At 31.8% G+C, this 22467-nt stretch overlaps 2 protein-coding genes across 3 annotated transcripts in view; one reads left to right on the forward strand and one right to left on the reverse strand.

Annotated features, from left to right (window-relative positions):
- LOC116778315 (igLON family member 5) overlaps positions 1 to 22467 on the reverse strand; it is a 108948-nt gene that overhangs the window by 74373 nt on the left and 12108 nt on the right. The window lies entirely within an intron of this gene.
- On the forward strand, positions 4448 to 21658 carry LOC116778227 (probable serine/threonine-protein kinase clkA). Its single transcript, XM_061525742.1, has 6 exons — positions 4448 to 4529; positions 4852 to 4922; positions 6833 to 6903; positions 7076 to 8836; positions 15353 to 15548; positions 21477 to 21658. Exons 2-6 carry the CDS (start codon positions 4886 to 4888, stop codon positions 21656 to 21658), a joined length of 2247 nt encoding a protein of 748 aa, XP_061381726.1. The 5' UTR covers positions 4448 to 4529; positions 4852 to 4885.

The following is a 22467-nucleotide window of genomic DNA, read 5'->3' on the forward strand; positions in this document are numbered from 1 at the left end:
AATTGCTATCAAGTATTCTAACTTTGCCGGGAATTGTTGCTGATAAGCTTATAAGTGGCGAGATATCTGTGTGACGGATATGTAAACAGCTATAAATAGATTTGTAGTAAACAAAAGGATGCTACCATATAGAGGAATGAAGTTGTCAAAAATGATGTACTTAAAAAAAATGTTTCCTAGAACAGACAACCTTTTACACTATAGACGTCTTTGCCAATATTTACTTCTTAAATCTTATTTAATAGCTATGTTAAAACATTGAAAAAACTCAGATGAAAAGCATTATAACATTATAACTACATTTGATGGTTGTCACCTACAAGTTGGTTAACACAAAAACAATACACAACAGAATTAACAAAGACATTGCTACAAATAACTTATTGTAACATATATTATATTTTTATAACACAATACACTAAGGAATTTCATTTCGTGTCTTAATAAATAGCCTATTTCTATCTTAGACCTGATAAATATTTTTGTCATCAAATATTTCCACTATCTATACATATAATACAGTAAAAATCGAATGTCTGTACATCAAATATTTTTCCAAAAAACTTATAGGAGGCAATTAAAGAAGAGTCAGAGAAACCAAAAAATCAATTTTTGGAATTTTTGTCTGTATGTCTGGTACATTATAACTTCAAAACTACTCAACGGATTTGAACGCGGTTTTCACAGTTGGATTACATATAATTAGGTGCATTGTCAAAACTTTGTTTCGTCAAAATCGGTTAAGGGAAAAAGAAGTTATGGTCAATTGAAAATTTACGTCAAGCACTGCTTCAAAACTTTTAAACACTACAACTTAATATTGATTAGTTATATATTGTATATTACTTAATAGTTAATAAGTTATATTAGTTACTAAAAATATATGTTCTAATATATGTTAATCTTAATATTAAAACTTATGAGAGGTAACAAAAATAACCAATAACGCAGTGCGCGCGGGCGCGGTTGAAGTGTTGCACACTGTGCTCGATAGATGGCGTTGATAAAATACGTCATCAACCTGGATCGCGGTGTTGAGATTCTCCGTTGTGGAATGACTACCATGCGGTTCCAAGTTCATATTCATTTGTTGGTTTTTTTGTTATCATCTCTTTTCTGTATGTTATTATTTTAAGTTTGATATATATAATATGGTTATGCGAAAAGCGACCAACACGCGGGCGGAGCCGCGGGCAACAGCTAGTCAATAATAAAAATATCGTCTTATGTATCCCTGTACACTTAACACTAATTTTCATATTCACAGTATATACGTAACGTTTTCCGTTATCTTTAATAAACTACACACGTTAATTTAAATTTATTTATTTAAAAACTGTTATCTCGTTCGCTGTTGATCGATGCAAACATTGAGTAAGCGTTCTGATTTTCATTTTTTCTAACTCTTAGTAACTATTCACTTATCGTGACCCAAATATTTACAAAAATTTTTAAATACCAGACTTCATAGAATAGTATCATCATCATCATCATCATCATCAGCCTATCGGAGCCCACTGCTGAGCAAAGGCCTCTTCTCACATGGAGAAGGTTAGAGCATTAATCACCACGCTCGCTCAAGACGGGTTGGCGATTTCAAACTAGTAATTTGAAATTATAAGACCAGGTTTCCTCACGATGTTTTCCTTCACCGTCTGTCAGCGGTGTCTAAATACTCTTAGAAGAACTCATAGAATAGTAATGTCAGTATAGTTCTTCAATAAAATACTGATCATCTTTACAAATTAAATTCTATAAAAAAATAAATTCTATAATAAATAAAATATAAAATTCTATATTAAAAATAATTATTTATGTATATTTTTATTTTATATATTAATTGTAATAATAAAAATAAATAGAGCATTTAAAACTTTAAGTGTAATTTATCCAGGAAGGCAGCGTGTGAGTCTCCTTAAGGCACAAAACTCGAATCCCGTAATAAGTTACTAATGCGAGTTCCTCCTCAGAGACCTTTAATTACTACGTTTAAGTTAGTTTATGAAATTTTAATTTATAAATTAACATCTAGATAATGTTAACTTATATTCTATACAAATCATGATTTTAAATATAATATTTTCTATAAAACTACGCAAATGATTTTGAATTGGTTTTTTTTTTTAATTTATTGGAAGCTAACTAAAAGTAAAAAAAGAAAGATCTCATTTGATTAAGATTTAGAAATTTTCGAATTCCGAAACGTAATATTTGGAATATTTTACTAAAAGCTTGTCCTAAAAACTTCTAATTATTGCGTTTCAATGAAAAATAAAAATAATAAAAGTAATATTTTTCGATTTACTAAGCGTTTTTTATTATTTTAAACTACATACTCCCGACGTTTCGGTTACTATTCAGCAACCGTGATCACGGGCAGACTCACATTTCGTCACATCGTAGTATTTTAAAATAATAAAATCCGCGTAGTTTATCCGAAAAATATTAGTTTCATTTAAAATAGAGGACCTATTTAAAACAAGCGACAGACAGGAACATTTACTGATCATTGAACTCAAATGGGCGTAACGAAGACCTAAATAGAATATTCGAAACCACTCGTTAACTCGCATAAATAATAACCAGTATTTAGGAGATTACAACTAAAACAAATTTAACTTTAAATTCGTCGCAGAATTTTGAACAATTTAAACGAAGCGTTCAGTAATCACAGTTGGTGAAGCTGACAGCGTTCCGTTAAACGACTCGATTCGAGCAATCGACGAATTACAACACTTAAAACTATATCTATATAATAGTTTAGGGATATTTACTCTTTGGGAAGAATATCACCTCGAGTAATTAGTATTTTAAAGCATACAATCGATTCTGACAAGTTGATTTTATTGTCTGTTTTACAATAAAATAAGGCAGATACACGTATATAAGACAAATATACTAATAATACATTTTTTTTATCTTCCGCCTGTCTGTTTGGTTCAATTGAGACTAATCGTGTGAAACATAAAGATGATCACGTGTATGTTAAAGAGAGTTTAGTATGCGGACAGATCAGCGGGTAAGAACTAGTGTAGCTAATACATAGCAATATAAGTGTTTGAAGAAATTTTTAACACTATTTCAATTATTCATGTACATATTTTTTATGGATATTGTTATAAAATATGTGCTTGTATGTGATTTTTTATTCCTTACAACAGTATTTAATATCACACTCAAATAATAAGACGAAAATGGATTATGAGCCAGTAGCTTAGACCTGTGCACTTCGTTTGACGACTGTTCGTAGCATAATGGCCGTCCTCACTCTCAGTGACAATAGCCACGCTATTCGGAACTGGCCGCTCATAATCTTTATGAAACAAATCGACTGAGTTACTTATAAGTTCTATTTTTAAACTAATTCAAAATCGGCGCGCCGTCATATATATTTGTGTGCGTGCGTGTATGTGTGTGTGTGTATGTGTGTGTAATGAGTACAAGCATGTATGTAAGACAAACGAAATCTCAGATTCATAGTATTATATGGTTTTATTGAAAATGAAACATAAAAAGCGGATGTTCTCTTCGCTATAGCTATACCCTGTTGGGAGTTCCAGACGTCACAGTAATACCCCTGATTCAAAGTTAATCGAACCTTAATTACCTCTCAGTCTACGTCTGCTTAGCTTCCTTCTATTCTTGTTTCCAAGAAACCTCACAGATAAAACAAATATATTATTATTTTTATTCTCGGAGTCATTTAACCTAAAAGTTTTTCCTCAAAGATACGAAACTACATGAAAGTACCTGTCTGTAGAAATAAATCATTTATTATATTGGGGGAATTAAAAATAATGTATTATATATTATAATTATTATCCCGAAAAACTCTTACCCAATATAAATTCTACATTTTAACTCTGTTTTTCATTTCCCAAAAAAGAATGATTCATAATTTTGTCTACATCTGAAAGTTCATTAGGCCAAGTATGAAACCTGGCAAGTACAATGTGATTTTTCCGAGTCATACGTACTTTCTAAGATTATTTACACACCAGTGGCGGACGGTGAAGGAAAAACATTGTGAGGAAACCTGGACTTATAATTTCAATTTATAAATTTAAAATCTCCAACCCGCCTTGAGCGAGCGTGGTGATTAATGCTCTAACCTTCTCCGTGTGAGAAGAGGCCTTTGCTCAGCACTGGGCTCCGATAGGCTGATGATGATTTGTATCTTATTTAAATTATTTTCTTATTAACAACTTGATATTCGAGCTGTATAGAAATTTTCATTGCAATCCAAGTTATTTTTCAAAGTACAAGCCGGTGTGGAAGCCAACGGATGATATATTGACGGAAAAATTATTGTAGCGCAAAACGCAGATCGCAAAAGAATGAATAATATTTTCGTTCTTCTGTATAAATCAAAGGAAATCAATTTTTGCGTTCGTGCTGTGTGATTTGAATTAAAAAAAAAAGATATTTATAAAATAATATCATTTAACTCGCCACACTTCGGTCATGCTTTTTATTTTTAACATAACAATTCTCGTTTTCCCGATGGGCGGCTGTGCTTTTTGGAACGTGTGAGTATTTTTTCACAGAATGTCACAGACTATATTTTATATACCCCACAAGAGACTGGTTTTAAATCAAATACATTTATTTTTTGTTTTGATTTTAAAATTCAGACTTGATCTCGTATAATTTTATTAAATTCTGATAAAAGAATTTCTCACAAAGAACGAGATGCTTCGTAATAATTTTGACGACATTATCAAAAGAATCTGTTTCATAGTCCATTGAAATCGAGCTTGCATTCAACTATCTCAGACCCGGTGATAGTAAATACGTCTCTTCGACCAACTTTGGTTTTTTTTTTCATAATCTTATTTGTCCTTTTGACAGATCTAAATGAGAGAATATTCTGAGGGGAGAAGAAATGCTACAACCAGAGTCGCGACTCTGTATAATATTGAGTGAGTAAATTAATGATTATGTTATTATAGGATACTGTTTCATTAACATTTACTAGACTAAAAACTCTTATCATTTCCTTTATTATCAAAATGATATTCAAATAAAACGAAGTGTGTCAGACACTACCGTGATCACGGTTGTCGTTAAGGAACCGAAACGTCAGGATTGTGTACATATAAAATAATAAAAAAAATATAGTATCCGTAAAACTTAATGTCATTTAAATGAGCACAGGCGGAAATATAAATGATAAAGTGTAGACTTAAAAGATCATTTACACGAGAAGAACTCAAATCTGCGACCTACATATCTCAATAAGGTTTACAAATAAATCTTAAAATACGGTTATTCAGTTCATATCTGTGAGTGCAGTGTTTATGTCACAAGTAGGATACTATATGCAGTAGGGATAAGTAATAGAAATTTTGCTTAAATAATATGAAAAGTTTGACTTGTGAAAAACTGTTGAGCTCATATCACTTCATAACGTTAATTGTAAGCGCTAAAGGACTTATATTTGAATCGGTGCTATACATAAGTGGAGGGACCGTTTTTTTAATATTTTTAATTGTTAAACCGAATTTGATGAAATTTGGCCTAAATATAGATAGTCTCTTGTAGAATAAATCTGTCTTGATGCGTTTATTACAGACAATTAGAAAGGTTTTTTAAATCAAATATATAATTTAGAAGGATTCGTTTATTTACATATAAAGTCGTATGAGCTGTACAAAGTAAAATAATATAAAAGTAATCATAACATTCTGAAAAAAAAAGAATAAAATAATTACCTTTAATGAAAGTCGCTGGGAGGCTTTTTATAGAACCCCGTTGTGGGGTAAACGTGTTTCAGGTGTAGATCTCATGTATTAGCATCGCAAAGGGCAGTCATTTTGTTGATTTTGGACTTGCTTTGCCACGGCTCTTTTGAGGACATCCTTGTATTTGCATTTTCACAATTCGTATTTTAAATACATTCGATATACATTTAAATTGAAAATAAATCTCGTGTTTAAAAATTTTTTATCAGCTTTTTGTGTTATTTAGATTTTATGTGTATGTATGTAGCATTTTAATATTGATAGATATATTTTATCCGACTAATATCACATATTCGTAAATACAATGACAAATGACAACTTTTGGAAGTATGGATATATGGATGTTTGTAACTGTGTTACGCAAAAACGACTAAACGGAATTTGATTAAACTTTATAGTAATGTAGCCTGAACAAAATAAAAAGATATAGGCTATAAATTACCTTCAAGTTCATGAAACTATCGCAGGAACAAAGCGTATGTATTGTATTATGTATGTAGTCACGTGACACAGACTGTAAGTACGTATATATCGCTGCCGGATGCACTCTAGATGAAAGCCAAGTGAAACAAGCTCGAAAAATTTTGTCCTTAAAACATGGAACCCCAAAGAACTAAAAAGTCGTAAAAAATGACTTTCTTTTCACCGCTTTTCAACTTCAGCACAATATGTTTCACTTTTTAAAATTCTCTTGCTGGAATAATTTCTCTGACATCATTTAAATTTTAGATTTATTTAAAAATTCTTCTCTGATTTAAACTATGACGGGCGGACGGCGTCCCTATACAATTATCGCATGTAAATTCTAGATGTCGCCCTAGGGGAAAACGACTTTCGCTCAAATTGAAAACTAACGAGATTGATTTATCCTTAAACTTTATTGAAGTCCCCGGAGCAGTTTCGTGATTTGTTATCAAACTATTAATATAATCATTCTCTATAAGTTATACCATAACCGGGATATTAATTTGAAATAGTCAGTTTTAATTCACATAAATCATTAATCGTGAAAAAAAATTGTGACTATCGATCAAAAATAATAAAATGAATGCTGATAATTATAGTTATAATATTAATATTAATTTCAGATATATTTTTTATCGCTCGTGAAAACGTCTTCGGTCTGAAGACAGATGCGGTTTGTTCAAATTATGATTTGGTAAGTGACAAAGTTTAATTATTTTTTCTGATTTCATTCATACTTAAAACAATTTTTCACAAACGCTTTGCAGTAATTTTTTGCTGAAAATAATCAAAATAATTACCTAGCACTTAAAGTTGGCGAAAAATATTAAGACTTTGTTACAATGTAAATTATAATATATTTGCAGTTACAAAATAAACCGATGACAAGTAAAATTGTCGATGAAAACGAAATCAAATATTACGATTTTGTAAACGACGATAAACATTTTACTAACAAACCTGAAATTAATGCAAATTCAATTGATCCTATACGAGACGATTTAAACAAGTATATGAACATTGAGACAAATGACAAAGCTGAAATCGTTGGAAGTGCAGAAGATGCAAACGATTGTTTGTGTGAACAAACAGAATATGAATCCAGCGAACCTGAAAATTTGGTCGAAAGTAATAAAAATGACAACTTGACTTATGTATACATTACCGGTATGGATGATAGTCTCGTGGAACTGAAGCGAAACATACAGAAATACGGAAAAGGTCACGAATTGATAGTTAATTTTTATTTATATAAAAACCAAAAATGGTATGACCTGGGCTACTTATACACAGATGCGTATATTTTACGTTATTTTATACCGAATTATGAAAAAAAATTTTGTGTCGTCAATTCAAAGAATAATTGGTGTTTCGATAATTTATCAAAAAAACATTATTTGAAGGACTTCAACATAGAGACGGAAAGCTCAAAATTCGATAAAGAAGTTGAAAATTTTCAACCAATGGTAGCTGAATCAAAGAATGTATGCAAACTAATAGAATATGTACCGACAGAAGTTGATGGCCATTATGAATTAAATATTCCTAAAGAACAGCAATATACGGATGAAAATATTTTAGATAATTACCATCAAAATAATTTGAGAAAACAAAATACAAATTTAAATAATAATATAAGTCCGCAAATTTCTTTGTTGGAAACTGAAGACCTGGGATCTTCACAAACAGTCATAAACAATAACATTGACTATCCAGAAGAAGAACATGATGCAAATACTGTAGAAGTTGCAACAGGTCATAAAGTCTGCTATAAGCAAGATGTTAACATGTTAGGAGAAGCAATAAAGAACAAATACGACATGTCTTCTAATGTCATTACTTACGATGACAGCAATAAAGAATCCAGAATTGACAGAAATAGTTCAATGGACACCATAAAGAGTAATGAACTCACAAATGATAATGAAATTTTTTATAAAATTAACGAAAACAATTTAAACTATATACCGATCAATACTATATCAGATAAAGAATCTGATTGCAATTATTTAACTCATCCCTGTTCCGCGAAAGCAAGCAATAATGATATCGTGAGAACAGAAAATAATTATGAGTTGCTGAAAGGAATAGATTCGTATGATGAAAACAATGCAGCCCGAACGGAATTAGGATATCATTTACAATATGACGATGGTACAGGAACAAAAGGATGTGATAAGTGTTCAAAAACCAATGAGGCCTTTCGTTATAACCTAGCTATACCAAACATGGTATCTACTCCGCGTTACGTAGGTGTCATTAAAACAATTGTAAATCCATTGAGCGTGGTGGAAACCCCAAAATTAATGTTTTTCCCATACCAAACACATTTGATACCAAATCAACAAGCCAAAACCAATGATATGGTTTCCATTAATGATGTTCCAGACTCTAAAATTGTTTACAGGAATTACAATGACAATGAATCAATTTTAACAAGACCTCAAGCTTCAGTGGAACAAAAAATTGAAAATGTATTTAAGGAATATGTGCCAAATTATGATTTACAAAGTCAAGTACAATCATCTCCAATACCTTACGAGGAAGCTACTTTAACTGATAATAATATAATTAATGACGTCCAACAGCCCATCAAGCAAGACACATACCTAAATATGCCTGATATAGTAAATTATGATAAAAGAAATTATGAAACTTTACCTTATTTTAACGTAAACCAAAACCAAATTCCATGGCATACCAAATATATATCAAATGAAACCAACACGTGGCGAATTCTACCGAATATACAAAAACATTTGGTCCCTGACAGCCTGAACGGTCCAATAGAAGTGAATAAAGACGAATTATTATCTAATTTACAAGCAAGGTTGCTAATCCCTAAACGTCTGAGGCCTTGTACAAACAACGATGACATACGTGATAATTCTAAGATAAATTTCTTGGTGCCACAAAACGAGAAAGAAATATTATATGATAATAAAATCATGTTTCCAAATACAGACGATACTGACAAATCGGAACAAGAACAGTTATCTTTAAAAGACAACATAAGGAAAGGCTTACCTGGGACAAAATATTACATTCAAGATCCATGCACTTACATGAATTTAAAGTCGTTAGTCGGCAATGAAAATGGTTTTTTACCGGACAGTTACTATACACCCGCAACAAACAACATCATGTCTAAACAAAGCGTTAAAAATGCTTATGAAAATATTTTGGTTCCCGAAACAAACCCAGTGACTTCACAAGATATTCAAAATCCATTGAATACTCTTCCTCAGTATAAACAAAATTTTAAAATACCCTCAAGAATACAGTTCACGCCATTATCGTATAAAACATATCCATTAAAAATAGTCAGCTCAAAACCTCTAACATCTAATATATTTTATAATAATCCATATTTAGGTTCAAATATAAAAAATGTGAACCAGCCGTTTACATTTAACCCTGCACTTTATAAAAGTGTTGCCTATGATAGCCAACAGGACAAAACTCCTTTGATTCCAACAATAATTAATAATATGCAATCTATCAATAGAATGAATGGCATATGTCAAAAGAGTCCCATACAATTCAATGATAACGTTGACTCAAACAATATTAATCCTTTAGTTTCACAGAATCAGAACCTTGAAGATTCTATGTATTCTGTAGACACAGCCAATCGAAATACAACATGCTTTACAAATTTATCTGAGAATGTAAAACAAATAGTTGATGAAGTACAATCCACCAAATCTATTACTCCAGACACTTCCTATGTGCCTGTTCCTATCGTAGTAAATTTACCAAACGCAGAGAAATCACCGAAATTTAATCCTAAAATCTCAATTTTAGGAGATTCATTAGATCCAAATATTGTTGGAATGCCAATTAAAAACTCGTATGCGTTCACAAACATTGAAAATGAATATACAAACAAACTAGAAAAAAGGCCGTTCGATGTAAATCTGCAAGAAATTACAAGTGCAGCTAATTTGCAACCCGAACCCATACCGCCATACAAACTTTTAAAACACAGAGCCAACATGGAGAGTTTAAGCTCGTACATAGATCAAACACCACAAGATGATACAAATAGTTATAATCCAAATGTCCGAAATACGAAAAGGCCCGCTATCTTACAATATACGGCTTACCCAACATCCTCTCAACAAAATATATTAACTTCAAAACAACACAAGGTTATACCAACAGTTTATTTCCAACCAACTGCAGCATATTCAGATATCCCTCTACAAAATGGACACACTTCGAATTTGTATCACAAAAAAATAAAAGATAATTCGATGTCAAATCGTATATCTGACGTATTCCCAATGAGTTTTAATTCGAAAACATTATCAGACAGAAAAAGATTCAGATATTTAAAACATCAAAATATAAATGATTTCTACAACAACAATATTCAAAGTAGGCTTCAAGAGAGCCAAATGTGTCAACAACCTCTTCATAAAAATTTGAATTATGAAGCTGTATCAGCAAGTGTTCCAGTAAAGATTTCACCTAATGTGGGTACTGTACCAGGCCCAACAGGTTTTGTTGAAGAAACTAATAAAGTAAGAAAAAAGGAACCCAATCATCAAATCATTAATTTTAATGAGATTCCCTTAGAACCTGAAGTAAACGATAACGGAAATTACATTATCAATAATCCTTCCGACAAAATTGAAAATTTTGCAAACACGAATCCAAAATATTATATGACAAATATGAATCTTGGTAAAAATGAAATTATGTCTCCCGATTATCCAGCTAAAAGACAAGCTCCTATGTCTAAATTTTATGATGTTTGTGAATGTAAACAGAATTATTTTAACATACCTTTTGAGTCGGGAAACGTACCTGAACCTTCACGTCATGAGTACATGCAATATTCAGGAAAACCACAAGAATTATTAAATACAGAGCCTGATCCTAGTTCGACCTATTCTCTACCTATGGCAAAGTTACTGCCAGTTAAGAGATCTACTATAAATAAAAGCTTTGTTCCTGTACCAACGAAAGTGTTATTAAATACAAATGTAGATAATTTTCAACCAACATCTACTTCAACAAACAGAGAATATTCGATAATACCAAATCACAAGAATTTTATACCACAATTGTTTTTCCCGAGTGACAGGATTTTTACAGAAACCACAGCATACCAATCAAACACAATTCCTGTAGAGGACTTAGGAGGCACATATTTTAATAATCCTTATATTTACGATAACTCGAAAGATACATACAAAAACAATTTGCAGCCACATAAAGAAAAACTATTAAATGGATTTTACAATACTTCACCACTGGAAGTTAAACAAGAAGAAATAAAATCTTTGAGAAAAGAAAATTTAATTGATTATAATATAATTGAAAATGAGAGAAAAGGACAAATGTACTCGCAACCTTATATGACAATTTCGAATTACAATAAGGATATAGCACAAACCGCTATAACGCCAAAAATCTGGCCTGGAAATACAATTCTACAGAAGAATTCAGTCATAGAAAATAATGAGCCTGATGGAGATAAACTCACCGATCCAATTATTTACAATTCAGGTGCAACAAGAATAACGCCTTACACAAGAAAATACAATTCCGTTTTAAATAAAATATTTAATGTTCCTAGATTCATAACTACAGAGCCATCTTTAGATGCGAGGTTACCTTCACAAGTGACCACGTGCAAAACAAATGAAAATGGTGATATAATACTGAAAGAAATTCCAGAAGTGAATCAAGGACCAAATACTTTTGGTACCATTAGGTTCAGTAAACCTGAATACCAGATAAATATGCCAAAAAATATGTACCGAGGACAAGATACTAGAAATATTTTAAATAACATCCCTGAAATTAAACAAAATTATTTAGAAGTTCCATCAAACTTGAATAATTTAAATTTTTTAAGATCATTTAACCCGCGAACCACAGAGAGGGTGAAATCACTAAATATTTTTAAAGCTAACACGGAACCATCAAGCTACTTACAACATAACCGAAGTCCAATATATCTGACACCTTACTATTCAAGAGTTAAAAAAGATTCGAGTATCAATAACGTAGTTTATCCGTTCACAGTCAAACCTCCGCTATCAGTACAGGAAGCAGTAAACCCAATAGTCACACTAAACGACCCAAACACACCCTCGATACCTAAAGTTTCTGAAAACTTAAAGTTTGGTATAGATCCAAGAGGACCTCAAAGAATTAGAAGTTTAAAACAACCGTCGAATTTATATTATAACCCAGTCGATTTAAATAAATTAGTCCACTCCGTATGTGATATTGGCAACACTGAACCAAACAATGGATACTTATCATATTCGAATGGAAAATTAAATCCTATCAGCAGTTCTTGTTACGTCCCGAAAAAGGAAACTTTTAATCCTGCAACCACAAAGGATCTTTATCAATATTTAAATCCAACCATCATGAAAATATATAAACATTTTAATTGGCCATCAAAACTAGAACACTATACGAGTCCCGTAGAATCGTATGGGGCACAAAAAAACGATATGCACATGTCATCGGATTACACTCCAATTAATATAACACCTGATTCTTTAACTGAAACAAGTCCAACTTCAGAATTACTTAATACTCCCAATTACCGGTTATTTGGACATCACTCGAGTAATACTCCTCTAATTAATACATATGATTGGAATGTCAATATCCAAAGGAAAGAACCGTCTGATACTTGTCTATACTCGTCCTACACAAAATATCCTAATACACTCACCTCTCTGTTCGGTTATAAAAGACCTGGTGTTTATTATTGTCCACCTATTCCATTAAATGCTGAACTTAATTCTCCAATAAAAAATGACTTTACTTATTCAAATATTCCGCATAAAAGTCCTTCCATATCTCCAAATGTGGCAGATTCAATATCTACTAACAAAAATATTTTTTTCAACGTTCACAATGTTTTACCCGCTTTTAAACAACCAATAAAACAATATAAAGAATATATTAGTGACGGAGCAGGCCAAGCTTATTGCTTAAATGATAATAATAATGAAAAAGTTATGCCTAATATAAAACAGTTCCCAATCACACCAATCGTGCAATATGAAACATATCCGAAGCATAATGTTTTATTTTCTAAAAATCACGATTCTTCTCTAACTGTTAACAGCATGCCAGGTCATGTAACATATAACGTAAATTCAGTCCCCATACAAAGGTCCCACAGTTTATATTCCAATATTGATAATCCAAAATATGCTTCATTAAATCTTTTATATCCTAAAAATATTTATTCATATTCATTATCTATCCCAAAGGAGTCCAATCAAAATTTTGTCAATCCATTATTATGCTATAAATACTTAACTAAGGGCCCCGACAATAGCTCACCCTCCCACATGCTTCATGCGACAACCAAAACTTTTTCAACTGTAAAAACAGGCGAGGGAATTTCAATATCGAATAATTTAGCCACACAAAACTCTCGTTCCACTGAGTACAACCCTCTCCCACAATATGCTCCATGGAAAAGGTCTTTACCTTTAGCTGAAGTGAACTCCAATCCAATACCAGACATTAATTCCTTTATACCAACGACACAAACTAATTTATCGCCAATTACTTCGGCAACCAATCCAACAGTGAGTTCAGATAGAATTTTCAATAAAAACGATCATGTTCCTCAGGTCGTTAATTCCGGCTATAACATGATTACACAAAATATAGGTGCGTTTCGATCTAATGCGATTCCAATGTTATTACCTTCAAATGTCCGCCAAACTAATGTGGAATCTAAGCCATTGATAGAGAGTATAATGTCGTTCAACAACGAAATACCGACGATTCAGCCTCTTTTAGATTTCAGTTCAGAGATCGAACCGCAGCGTTTAATTTCAAATAAAACAAGTTCTGAAATTTTGAAATCAAACAACGATCTGGTGGATCCGGAACAGATTTATTCTGAACGAGGGAAAATTTCATTTATACCTCAAATTAAACCTTATTGCTACGATGTCAAGAGAAATAATTTTCCAATACATTCCAATGAACCTAACCGTCCATTAAACAAAATAAATACCGATGCTTATACTATTGAAGGTAATGATTATTCCTATTTATATCCTAATCAAATTAGAGTCGAGACGCAAAAATACGAAAAATTACCTTCAATTTCACAAATAGAAAAACAGACATCAAATTATAATTACAACAGAATCAGGAATCCGTTTTTAAAACCCCAATTCGTTGATTTGAATTACCCTTTTAATGTTGAAACAAAACCAGATGTCTATAATAAGTTTGAAGAAATTATGTCTTCTAAAATTCGTAATCTACCCGCATTTGTAACTTACATACATCCAACTGCATCTCTTAAACCGCCAAGTTTATATTCAGGATCTGCTCCTACATATCATCAGATACCAAACAGCTATACTCATAGTTGGTCACCAACATATGAGAACCCATTCAGTGTTCAGAATCACAATACTTTATTAAATTCTGCCAAAACTTTACCTTTTACAGGATCTGTACATTTGCTTGAACCACCTGTGTCTAAGGTATTAAAATCTCCAACCTATCCGATTTTAACTAATGAGGGAACGGAATTATTCCGATCAAATTTAAACACAGTTTATGAACCCCCATCAATGATTACTTTGCCCAAATCATATTTGTCTTCTCCCATTTCCCATACTGAATCGAACCATCCAAATCCATCGATGTATCAGTCAACAGGCAATGTAATATGGAGCTCTGATTCAGGAAAATATAGTGTGTATAGTACTTGTCCCGTAAAATATTCATTTAAACAACCAAATTCATTTCCCGACATAACTAGCTATGATTTACCCCAAAATGAACCGTTTAATTCAGCGTTAACTCCAAACATTCCGCTACAACAAACATGGAAACAGAATGTTCAACGTTTTATAAAATCAGAAATAGATAACTTCAACAAGGAAAACCCTCTGACGAAAACTTGGAACCGAGAAGAAGACAACTCGAATGGACTAATCCCATCACAGATAGATGAAGTTTCAAATGTAGTGGAAGCTCAAAATAATATTAATAAATATAGGAAATATTATCGAGCGATGCCTAAGATCATCATAGCAAAATACGAACCATCAGTTCACAACTCGTTTGTAATAAAAGCAGACAATCGTGACTTGATGTTAAAAGCTTGGAGGTCAACGTTGAAGGTCATCACGCCGATGTTAGTTTATAGCGTAAGAGAGGTACCAACACTAAACTTCATGCCTATAAGAAATTCTAAATATGCGATGGGAGAGGATATAGAGATCGCTAGAAAATATGTCGCTCAGAAATACGGAGATCCGATGGTTATTAGAGGCGTGTACAGTGCTTACAAGCCATACGCCTACATCAACGACAGTGGTAACCTCAGGGACGTCATGCCAGTGATTTGGCCAACATTCTGTACCTGCGGCTGCTGTCGGAGCGGATGTTGTTGTGGAAATAAATAAGTCAACACTAATCCTATCAAATTTTAATTACCATAAATAAAAATCAATTTAACATTTCAAATTATCTGTTGTATTATTTGAAATTAATGATTTACAATTTGATGAGCTCGATCTGAATAAATCATGAGATGATTAATTTTGATATTGTTTCGACGATCTGGCTTAATGAATGACAAAATTAATTTCACAAACAATGCTATTATACGTCACCCGACTTACGTTATAAATACCTATACGTGTTTTGCTGTCTTTTTTTTTATAAAAACAACGAACGAACATAATATAAGAAAAGTTTCGAAGCATTTCAATATAAAAGATAACCTAGAGAGAGGGTGTATATAAAAAACATATCTGTAAGACTCGACATTATAGGCTTTGGGTCCAGCTGACGGAAGTGAACTGAAACACCAAATGTGACTTCACAGAACGCATTCACAGATAAATTTTGCTACTTGGACATTTTAATTTGTAAACTTAAAATTTCAAGATAAATAGGTTTTTTTATCTGACAAAGAATTATGTTATAGATTTCAATATATGCATAAAAACAAAATAGATATCAAAAATTTTATTAAAATAAATTTACGTAAGAATGTATGTCTATTATTTAATAATGGCGACAAAAATTTCTCAGATGTCTCGTATTAAAAGTTATTGAATACAAATTATGAGGATGCCATATTATGTTCTTGTTTTTTTGTATAATATTCTGAATATACGTATATTATGTGACCTGTCTGTCAGTGGTGACTACTTTCACCACTATAATTCGGAAAAAATCACTTTGGTACTTTTGAGTCTTCGAACTCGCACCCTCAAGAGGCGAGCCTTTCACCTAGAGGCTACCACGACATTTTACTCTCTGATAATTTTCAATGAAATTTTCAACTACAAAGTCCAATTAAAGCTAGCATTATTTAAAACGTTTTATATAAATTTTATTCACATAAAAATACAACATTCTTAAGCATAACCTTTTTCATAACACGCTTACCTTTGGAACGCTTTACGCCTGTTCTAAACGGTATTCATTATAACAAGTATATTAAATTACAGAAAAAAGCAAATGTAAACTTACATATCAATAAAAAAATATTTAAATAACCTAAACAAAGATAGTATAAAACTAGTTCGCTGAAAAAATCGATTTATTCCACTGAATCTCAATTTAGTAATACGACTAATTATATAGTTTCTATATATATTGATAAGTTATTATCTAACACGTTCGTTTCATGATAGCTGTGTCCAAATTATACAGATACGAACAATTAAATATTCTTACTGAACCTAAATACAATAAAAATATACAGTATCTGTTCACTGTTCAGAATCAAACATACAAAGTTACATTTTATAATAAAGTGTTAATTAATGTCGAAACTATGAACACGCTAAAGAAAGCCTTACGACACACATTTGATAGTCAAAATGTAATCAACGTAGCTGTTTAACATGAAGAACAAACAAACATACAAGTCAATATAATATAATGATTTTATTTACTAAAATTCCAACATTGTGGCCTAACCTTTAGCGTCATAAACTCAGACAACAACAGTTTGGTCTAACGTTATTAGAGAACTTTCGAATGAAATATTCTGATTGGAAATTTTGGCCTCGTATTGGCTGTAAAGCTACCAGATGATAAAAATTTTTGCATATAGATTTTTAATGTTAACATATAATATATTAATATTTTATATGTTTTTTGTTAAATCAGATTAATAATTTTATTTTTTGGTTTCTAAGTACTCTTAACACCTAACCTACAGCGGCACTTATAATATAAGCAACGAGTGACAGTCATGTTTATTCATTCGCTTAATCCGATTCATTCATTCCTTAATCACTCATTCATTCACTAATATAATACCATATACCATAATTTAATGTCAAGACTTAACCTAAATTACATTACATTATCTATACTGTTACATTCAGTTACGAAGTAAGACTTACAAAATCCTCAGATTCTACTCAAGCTAAGCAAAAATGTGTTTAAAAACGGCAAAACCATTCAAATCTGTGAGAATACCTCTATGCATGTATCTGATTTTAGAAAAAATGTTTTTTCTATATGGCTAAACTTAAAAAAAAATACTTTTCAAACGACTTTGCCTTAATTAATTTCAATTCGTTCAAACAAAGTTCGAAAGAATTTAGCTTCAACAGCTTTCAGTTCGATTACAAAGTGAATATCATTTAAATTCATTTACTTTAAAAAAAGCAACAAAAAAAAATAAAGTAAAAGTCTGTTTATCTGAAACCAGATTTCAAGTAGGTACTGGAACACCTCTGTCGCGTGGACGCGTGTTAAAAATTGACGAGACTTGAACGAAATAGATGGGCGATGAGATATTTGTAAAACCCTTACAAACATAGAAAAGATCTTATAAACGTTAAGAACAGCTTTAAAATATATTGATAAAGCACAATTATCAGTGAAAAACACATCGGAATACATAGAAGAGGCAAGAAAAGTAAGAGTCACACATATAGTGACTATTTTATTTATTTAAATCGAAATGACAAACATTCTTTATATGTAACACATCGCTGATTATTTATTTACCAAAAAGCAACTTCTATGTATGATAATAAAAGGAATATATTAACTACTATGATTATATTTTACTTTACACAAACAGCTGGGGAAATCTCTCAGACCGTTTAATAAAACATTTTATACAAATAAATCTCTTAAAAAGACTTTTCATTTGAAAGCGAATCAGTGAGATATAGAATTGTGAATGTAAATTCATAACTCAATCAGTGCATTCATAGAATGATATAAAGAATGAATTACTAAATGCATGCATGCATGCATGCATGTAGATATGAATGATTCTCTTTGATATTTAATCTAACGATCCTTTATGACGCATATTTAATAGAAGCAATGAGTATTTGTAAAATTTATTTAAATTAATTTAAATATAAATTTTAAACATCATCATCATCATCATCAGCCTATCGGAGCCCACTGCTGAGCAAAGGCCTCTTCTCACACGGAGAAGGCTAGAGCATTAATCGCCACGCTCGCTCAAGACGGGTTGGCGATTTCAATTTTGTAATTAGAAATTATAAGACCAGGTTTCCTCACGATGTTTTCCTTCACCGTCCGTCAGTGGTGTCTAAATACTCTTAGAAAGTACATATGACTCGGAAAAGATCACATTGGTACTTGCCAGGTTTCGAACCCGCGCCCTCACGTGTGAGAGGCGGGCCTTTTAACCTCCAGGCCACCACGACTTTTTAATATTTTTAAATTTTAATATTAATTTTTATTGTTTTTACATGTATAACATGCGTCAAGATCTCTTATTATTTATTTATACGTAATTTGTAAGACTATCCAATATACTGAATACTACAGCTTGTTGGTTTCGTGAAACTACCTACAATTATTAATGTGCTTGTATAGTACTCAATTAATGACTGAATATAGAATGTAAAGAACTTTTTAAAGACATATTTCTTTTGAAGACAGTATTGTAAGCGTGTATCGCTTATGGTCGTCTTTGAGTACAGAGCAAGTTGACTTTTACCAAGTTACACCATTTTATCAGACGGCCACATTCATGATTTCCGTACAACTATATGTATATTATGTTGTTTGTGTCTAATGAGATCTAAGATTTTCGCGAGTTCTATTCATTTAAATGAAACTAATATTTTTCGGATACACTACGAGGTTTTTTGTATCCTCCATCACAATACGTGACTTTTCCCCGCTGGCATTTTCTTTGTACCCAAAATAGAGTAAAAACATTTTTCATATAATGATTCTAAATTTCGTATTCCTCTTCCGCAAAGCATTTTTAATCTTTTGTTAAAACCTCTCTATTGCTTTGAAATTTCTCGTGCTGCATAAAAATCTTCAAATGACGAACCACAAACTCCTATTCACCATTTTCCTTGTGAAGAAGAATTTCTTTTAACTACCGCATAGTTAAAAATGCTAAGAAATGTTAAAAAATAGTCTGGAATAGGTTCAGTCCATATAAACTTAATAACTATGAATATTTCTTCCAAAAACTTAACTGTGGTGTGTTTCTAGAGACGACACGCACTCCCGTTCATCATCTTCTAATATTATAACAAAGTTAATGTCCTACATATTCGTCCTTACAATATAATACAGCTGTTACTACTGTCAACGAAATTTTCTCCAACTTTAGTCCGAGAGTCATTTTCGTCCAATACAGTATTCAGACACACTCCAGCCAAACACAATCTTATACAAAGATAAATGATAATAATGAAATCGTAGACATTTTACTTAGATATACGAACTGACGAGACACCTTATAATATTATCACAATCCTCAATGAAGGTTTTTAAAGTTTTTCAATTTGTTATTTCATTATCGTTCATAAAACTTAAGTAAGGCGTCTCTGGAACGACCCTAATGAGACAAGTTTTCAAAACTATGTTATCGCGAGTTATAAAATTAATAATATGAACAAAGCCGTCCCGGTTATGATAAAACACTGAATATAAACCGATTTAAGTGCGTACATTTCATGAAGATTTCGATAGCCTTAAAAAGCAATACAAATTGCATTATTTCAATTGCATCTGGGTCGTAGTTCATTTGAATTCAAACCGTCAAACGGACCATATATTTTCGATAACATTTTTATATTTCCTGGGAAATATTAAAGTGAATTTTCATAAATAGTTCCTGTTTTTTTTTATAAATAACGAGCGGCAGTAAAAAAACGCTCGTTCAATAAATAATGTGTTAATGTTATGAAAATTATGGAAACCGGTCACGAAGAGAAAATAGGATATTATTTATTGTGTTTGGAGCTAATGGTCTTATACAACGGCTGGGAGCCAATGAAAAATTGCTGAAAACAACCTCCCAGAACGAGATGCAATTTTAAATATAATAATCGCAATACTTATAAGCATTAAATTGCTTTTTAATGCATTTAAAATTGCTACGCAATTTACAATATGGTATCTCAGTAATATATGATTCAAACTTGAATTTAAATACTTTTTTTTATAATAAATAAGATATCGGACATGTTATTAATATATTTATTCGCTTCCAGGTCTTTAGATGCATCATTTTTCACTTTAAAAATAGAATTTTAGAAAATAATAAATAATAAATTAAAAATATTAAAAGATTAAACGACAAACGAGTAAACGAAACAGATTTCAATGTTTGTATATCAGCCCAAACAGCTTAAACTGGCTGTGTAGTTAGAAACGGTTTGAATCAAAGAGCACATTTGTTTTTGACATTTGTCAATCCAAACAATAATAGTGCTGTGAATATTTAAAACAAAAATTATTGGCTGCCATCTTGTACACTGCATGCACTGATGTCGAACACGAACCGTCATGTTAATGTGAACCGAATGAAGATTTTTCAGAATTCTTATTATGTAAGCACATTAACTATTAATAAACAGAAATTTTTATTTAACTAGTTTTTTCCAGGAACTCAATTTTAGTTTTTTCCAGGAACTTCAGGGTTGCGCTCAGAGAAGAATGTATGAAGTGTGTTAGAACAATACATAAAGTAACCTAGGTACCGACTGCAGCGTCATCTGACGGATCTAAACCACCTGGTGGCAGGGCCTAGCTGTGGTCAAGTTAATACAGCTCGAAAATGGGCTGACTGACAGATGAAGTACCACCCCCTCAAAAAATCGATCGAAGTAGTTTTAAATGCCTGCTTTCGCCCGCTGAGTCCGGTTGTCCTTTCCTTTTCTCCATCCTTTCCACTTCCGGGATTTCGATGTGTGCAATGACCGTGTGTCCTGCATCGGCCTAAGTCTGTTTTGAGGTGTGGAGCGGGTTTCATTAATATAGGATCCAGAGAGATCCAGTACTTGCGGGCCCTTCCATACTCCGTACCAGACACAAAATTCGACTCTCCGTTCAGACCAGGAGCAATGCAAGACAGCAAGGTTATTGGACCATCAGCATCCCTCCGTCATTCCCTTCACCTGATGTTGCAGACGCCCATGGGCGATGGTAACTACTTCCCATAAGGAGCCGTCTGCTCTTTTGTACCCTTCACTACGCAAAAAATCAGGCACACCAAACAACTGTATACAAAAATATTAATACAAATCTGTCCAGCTGTTTAGGAGTTCAGTGACATGCACGTACAGTAGTATATATAAATATAAAGATAATATGAAATAAAACACTCTATCTTCTTATCTTGTACAACATTCCGAATAAAAAATTCATAACGTTTCCCGTTAAAAATACAATTTGCATTTATAACAGTAGCAAATCGTTGAATTTCTTTTTTGACTTTTAAGTTATATTTACCCGATCTCACGTCACATACATAAAAAATACTTGTGAACTTTAAAGTTAATCGCTGTATTTTTAAACATGAAAAATATAAATCCTCCTTTTTCATACACGAAACTAAGTTTTTCGGAAAAAAAGCGTTTTTTACTATTTCATAACTACATAATCTCTTTCTGATATTTCTATGACAGAATCTAAAATATACAAAACATGAACAATGATGGGTTCATAGCCACGTAATCACGAAAACCACAGAGAAGCGTCCATCTCATCAGCTGATTACTATTTATAATTGTTGTTCAGAAACTAATTAACATCATTAATGTAAGGAAAATAATTTGATTTGAAACGTTCGTAATTATACTGGCTAGTTAAACCCGGTGTGTCAGACATTACCCGGTATTCCCCGGGGATCGATCTATATATAGTCATTATGTATTCATAACTTCCACAAACGTAAATATAACATAGTTCTTATAAAATAAATAAAATTTAAGCATAATTTTTTGAAAATATTATCATTTCAGTTTTGTTA

This window comes from Danaus plexippus, chromosome 31, assembly GCF_018135715.1.
Source record: "Danaus plexippus chromosome 31, MEX_DaPlex, whole genome shotgun sequence".
NCBI lineage: Eukaryota > Metazoa > Arthropoda > Insecta > Lepidoptera > Nymphalidae > Danaus > Danaus plexippus.

What these genes read in the sequence shown, in the direction of transcription:
- LOC116778227 (XM_061525742.1), top strand. Translation starts at nt 4,886, where the DNA reads ATGCTACAACCAGAGTCGCGACTCTGTATAATATTGA. An exon ending in TTTGTTCAAATTATGATTTG is followed by an intron (nt 6,904 to 7,075) that starts GTAAGTGACAAA and finishes ATATATTTGCAG; the next exon opens with TTACAAAATAAACCGATGAC. An exon ending in CGCCTACATCAACGACAGTG is followed by an intron (nt 15,549 to 21,476) that starts GTAACCTCAGGG and finishes TCATTAATATAG; the next exon opens with GATCCAGAGAGATCCAGTAC.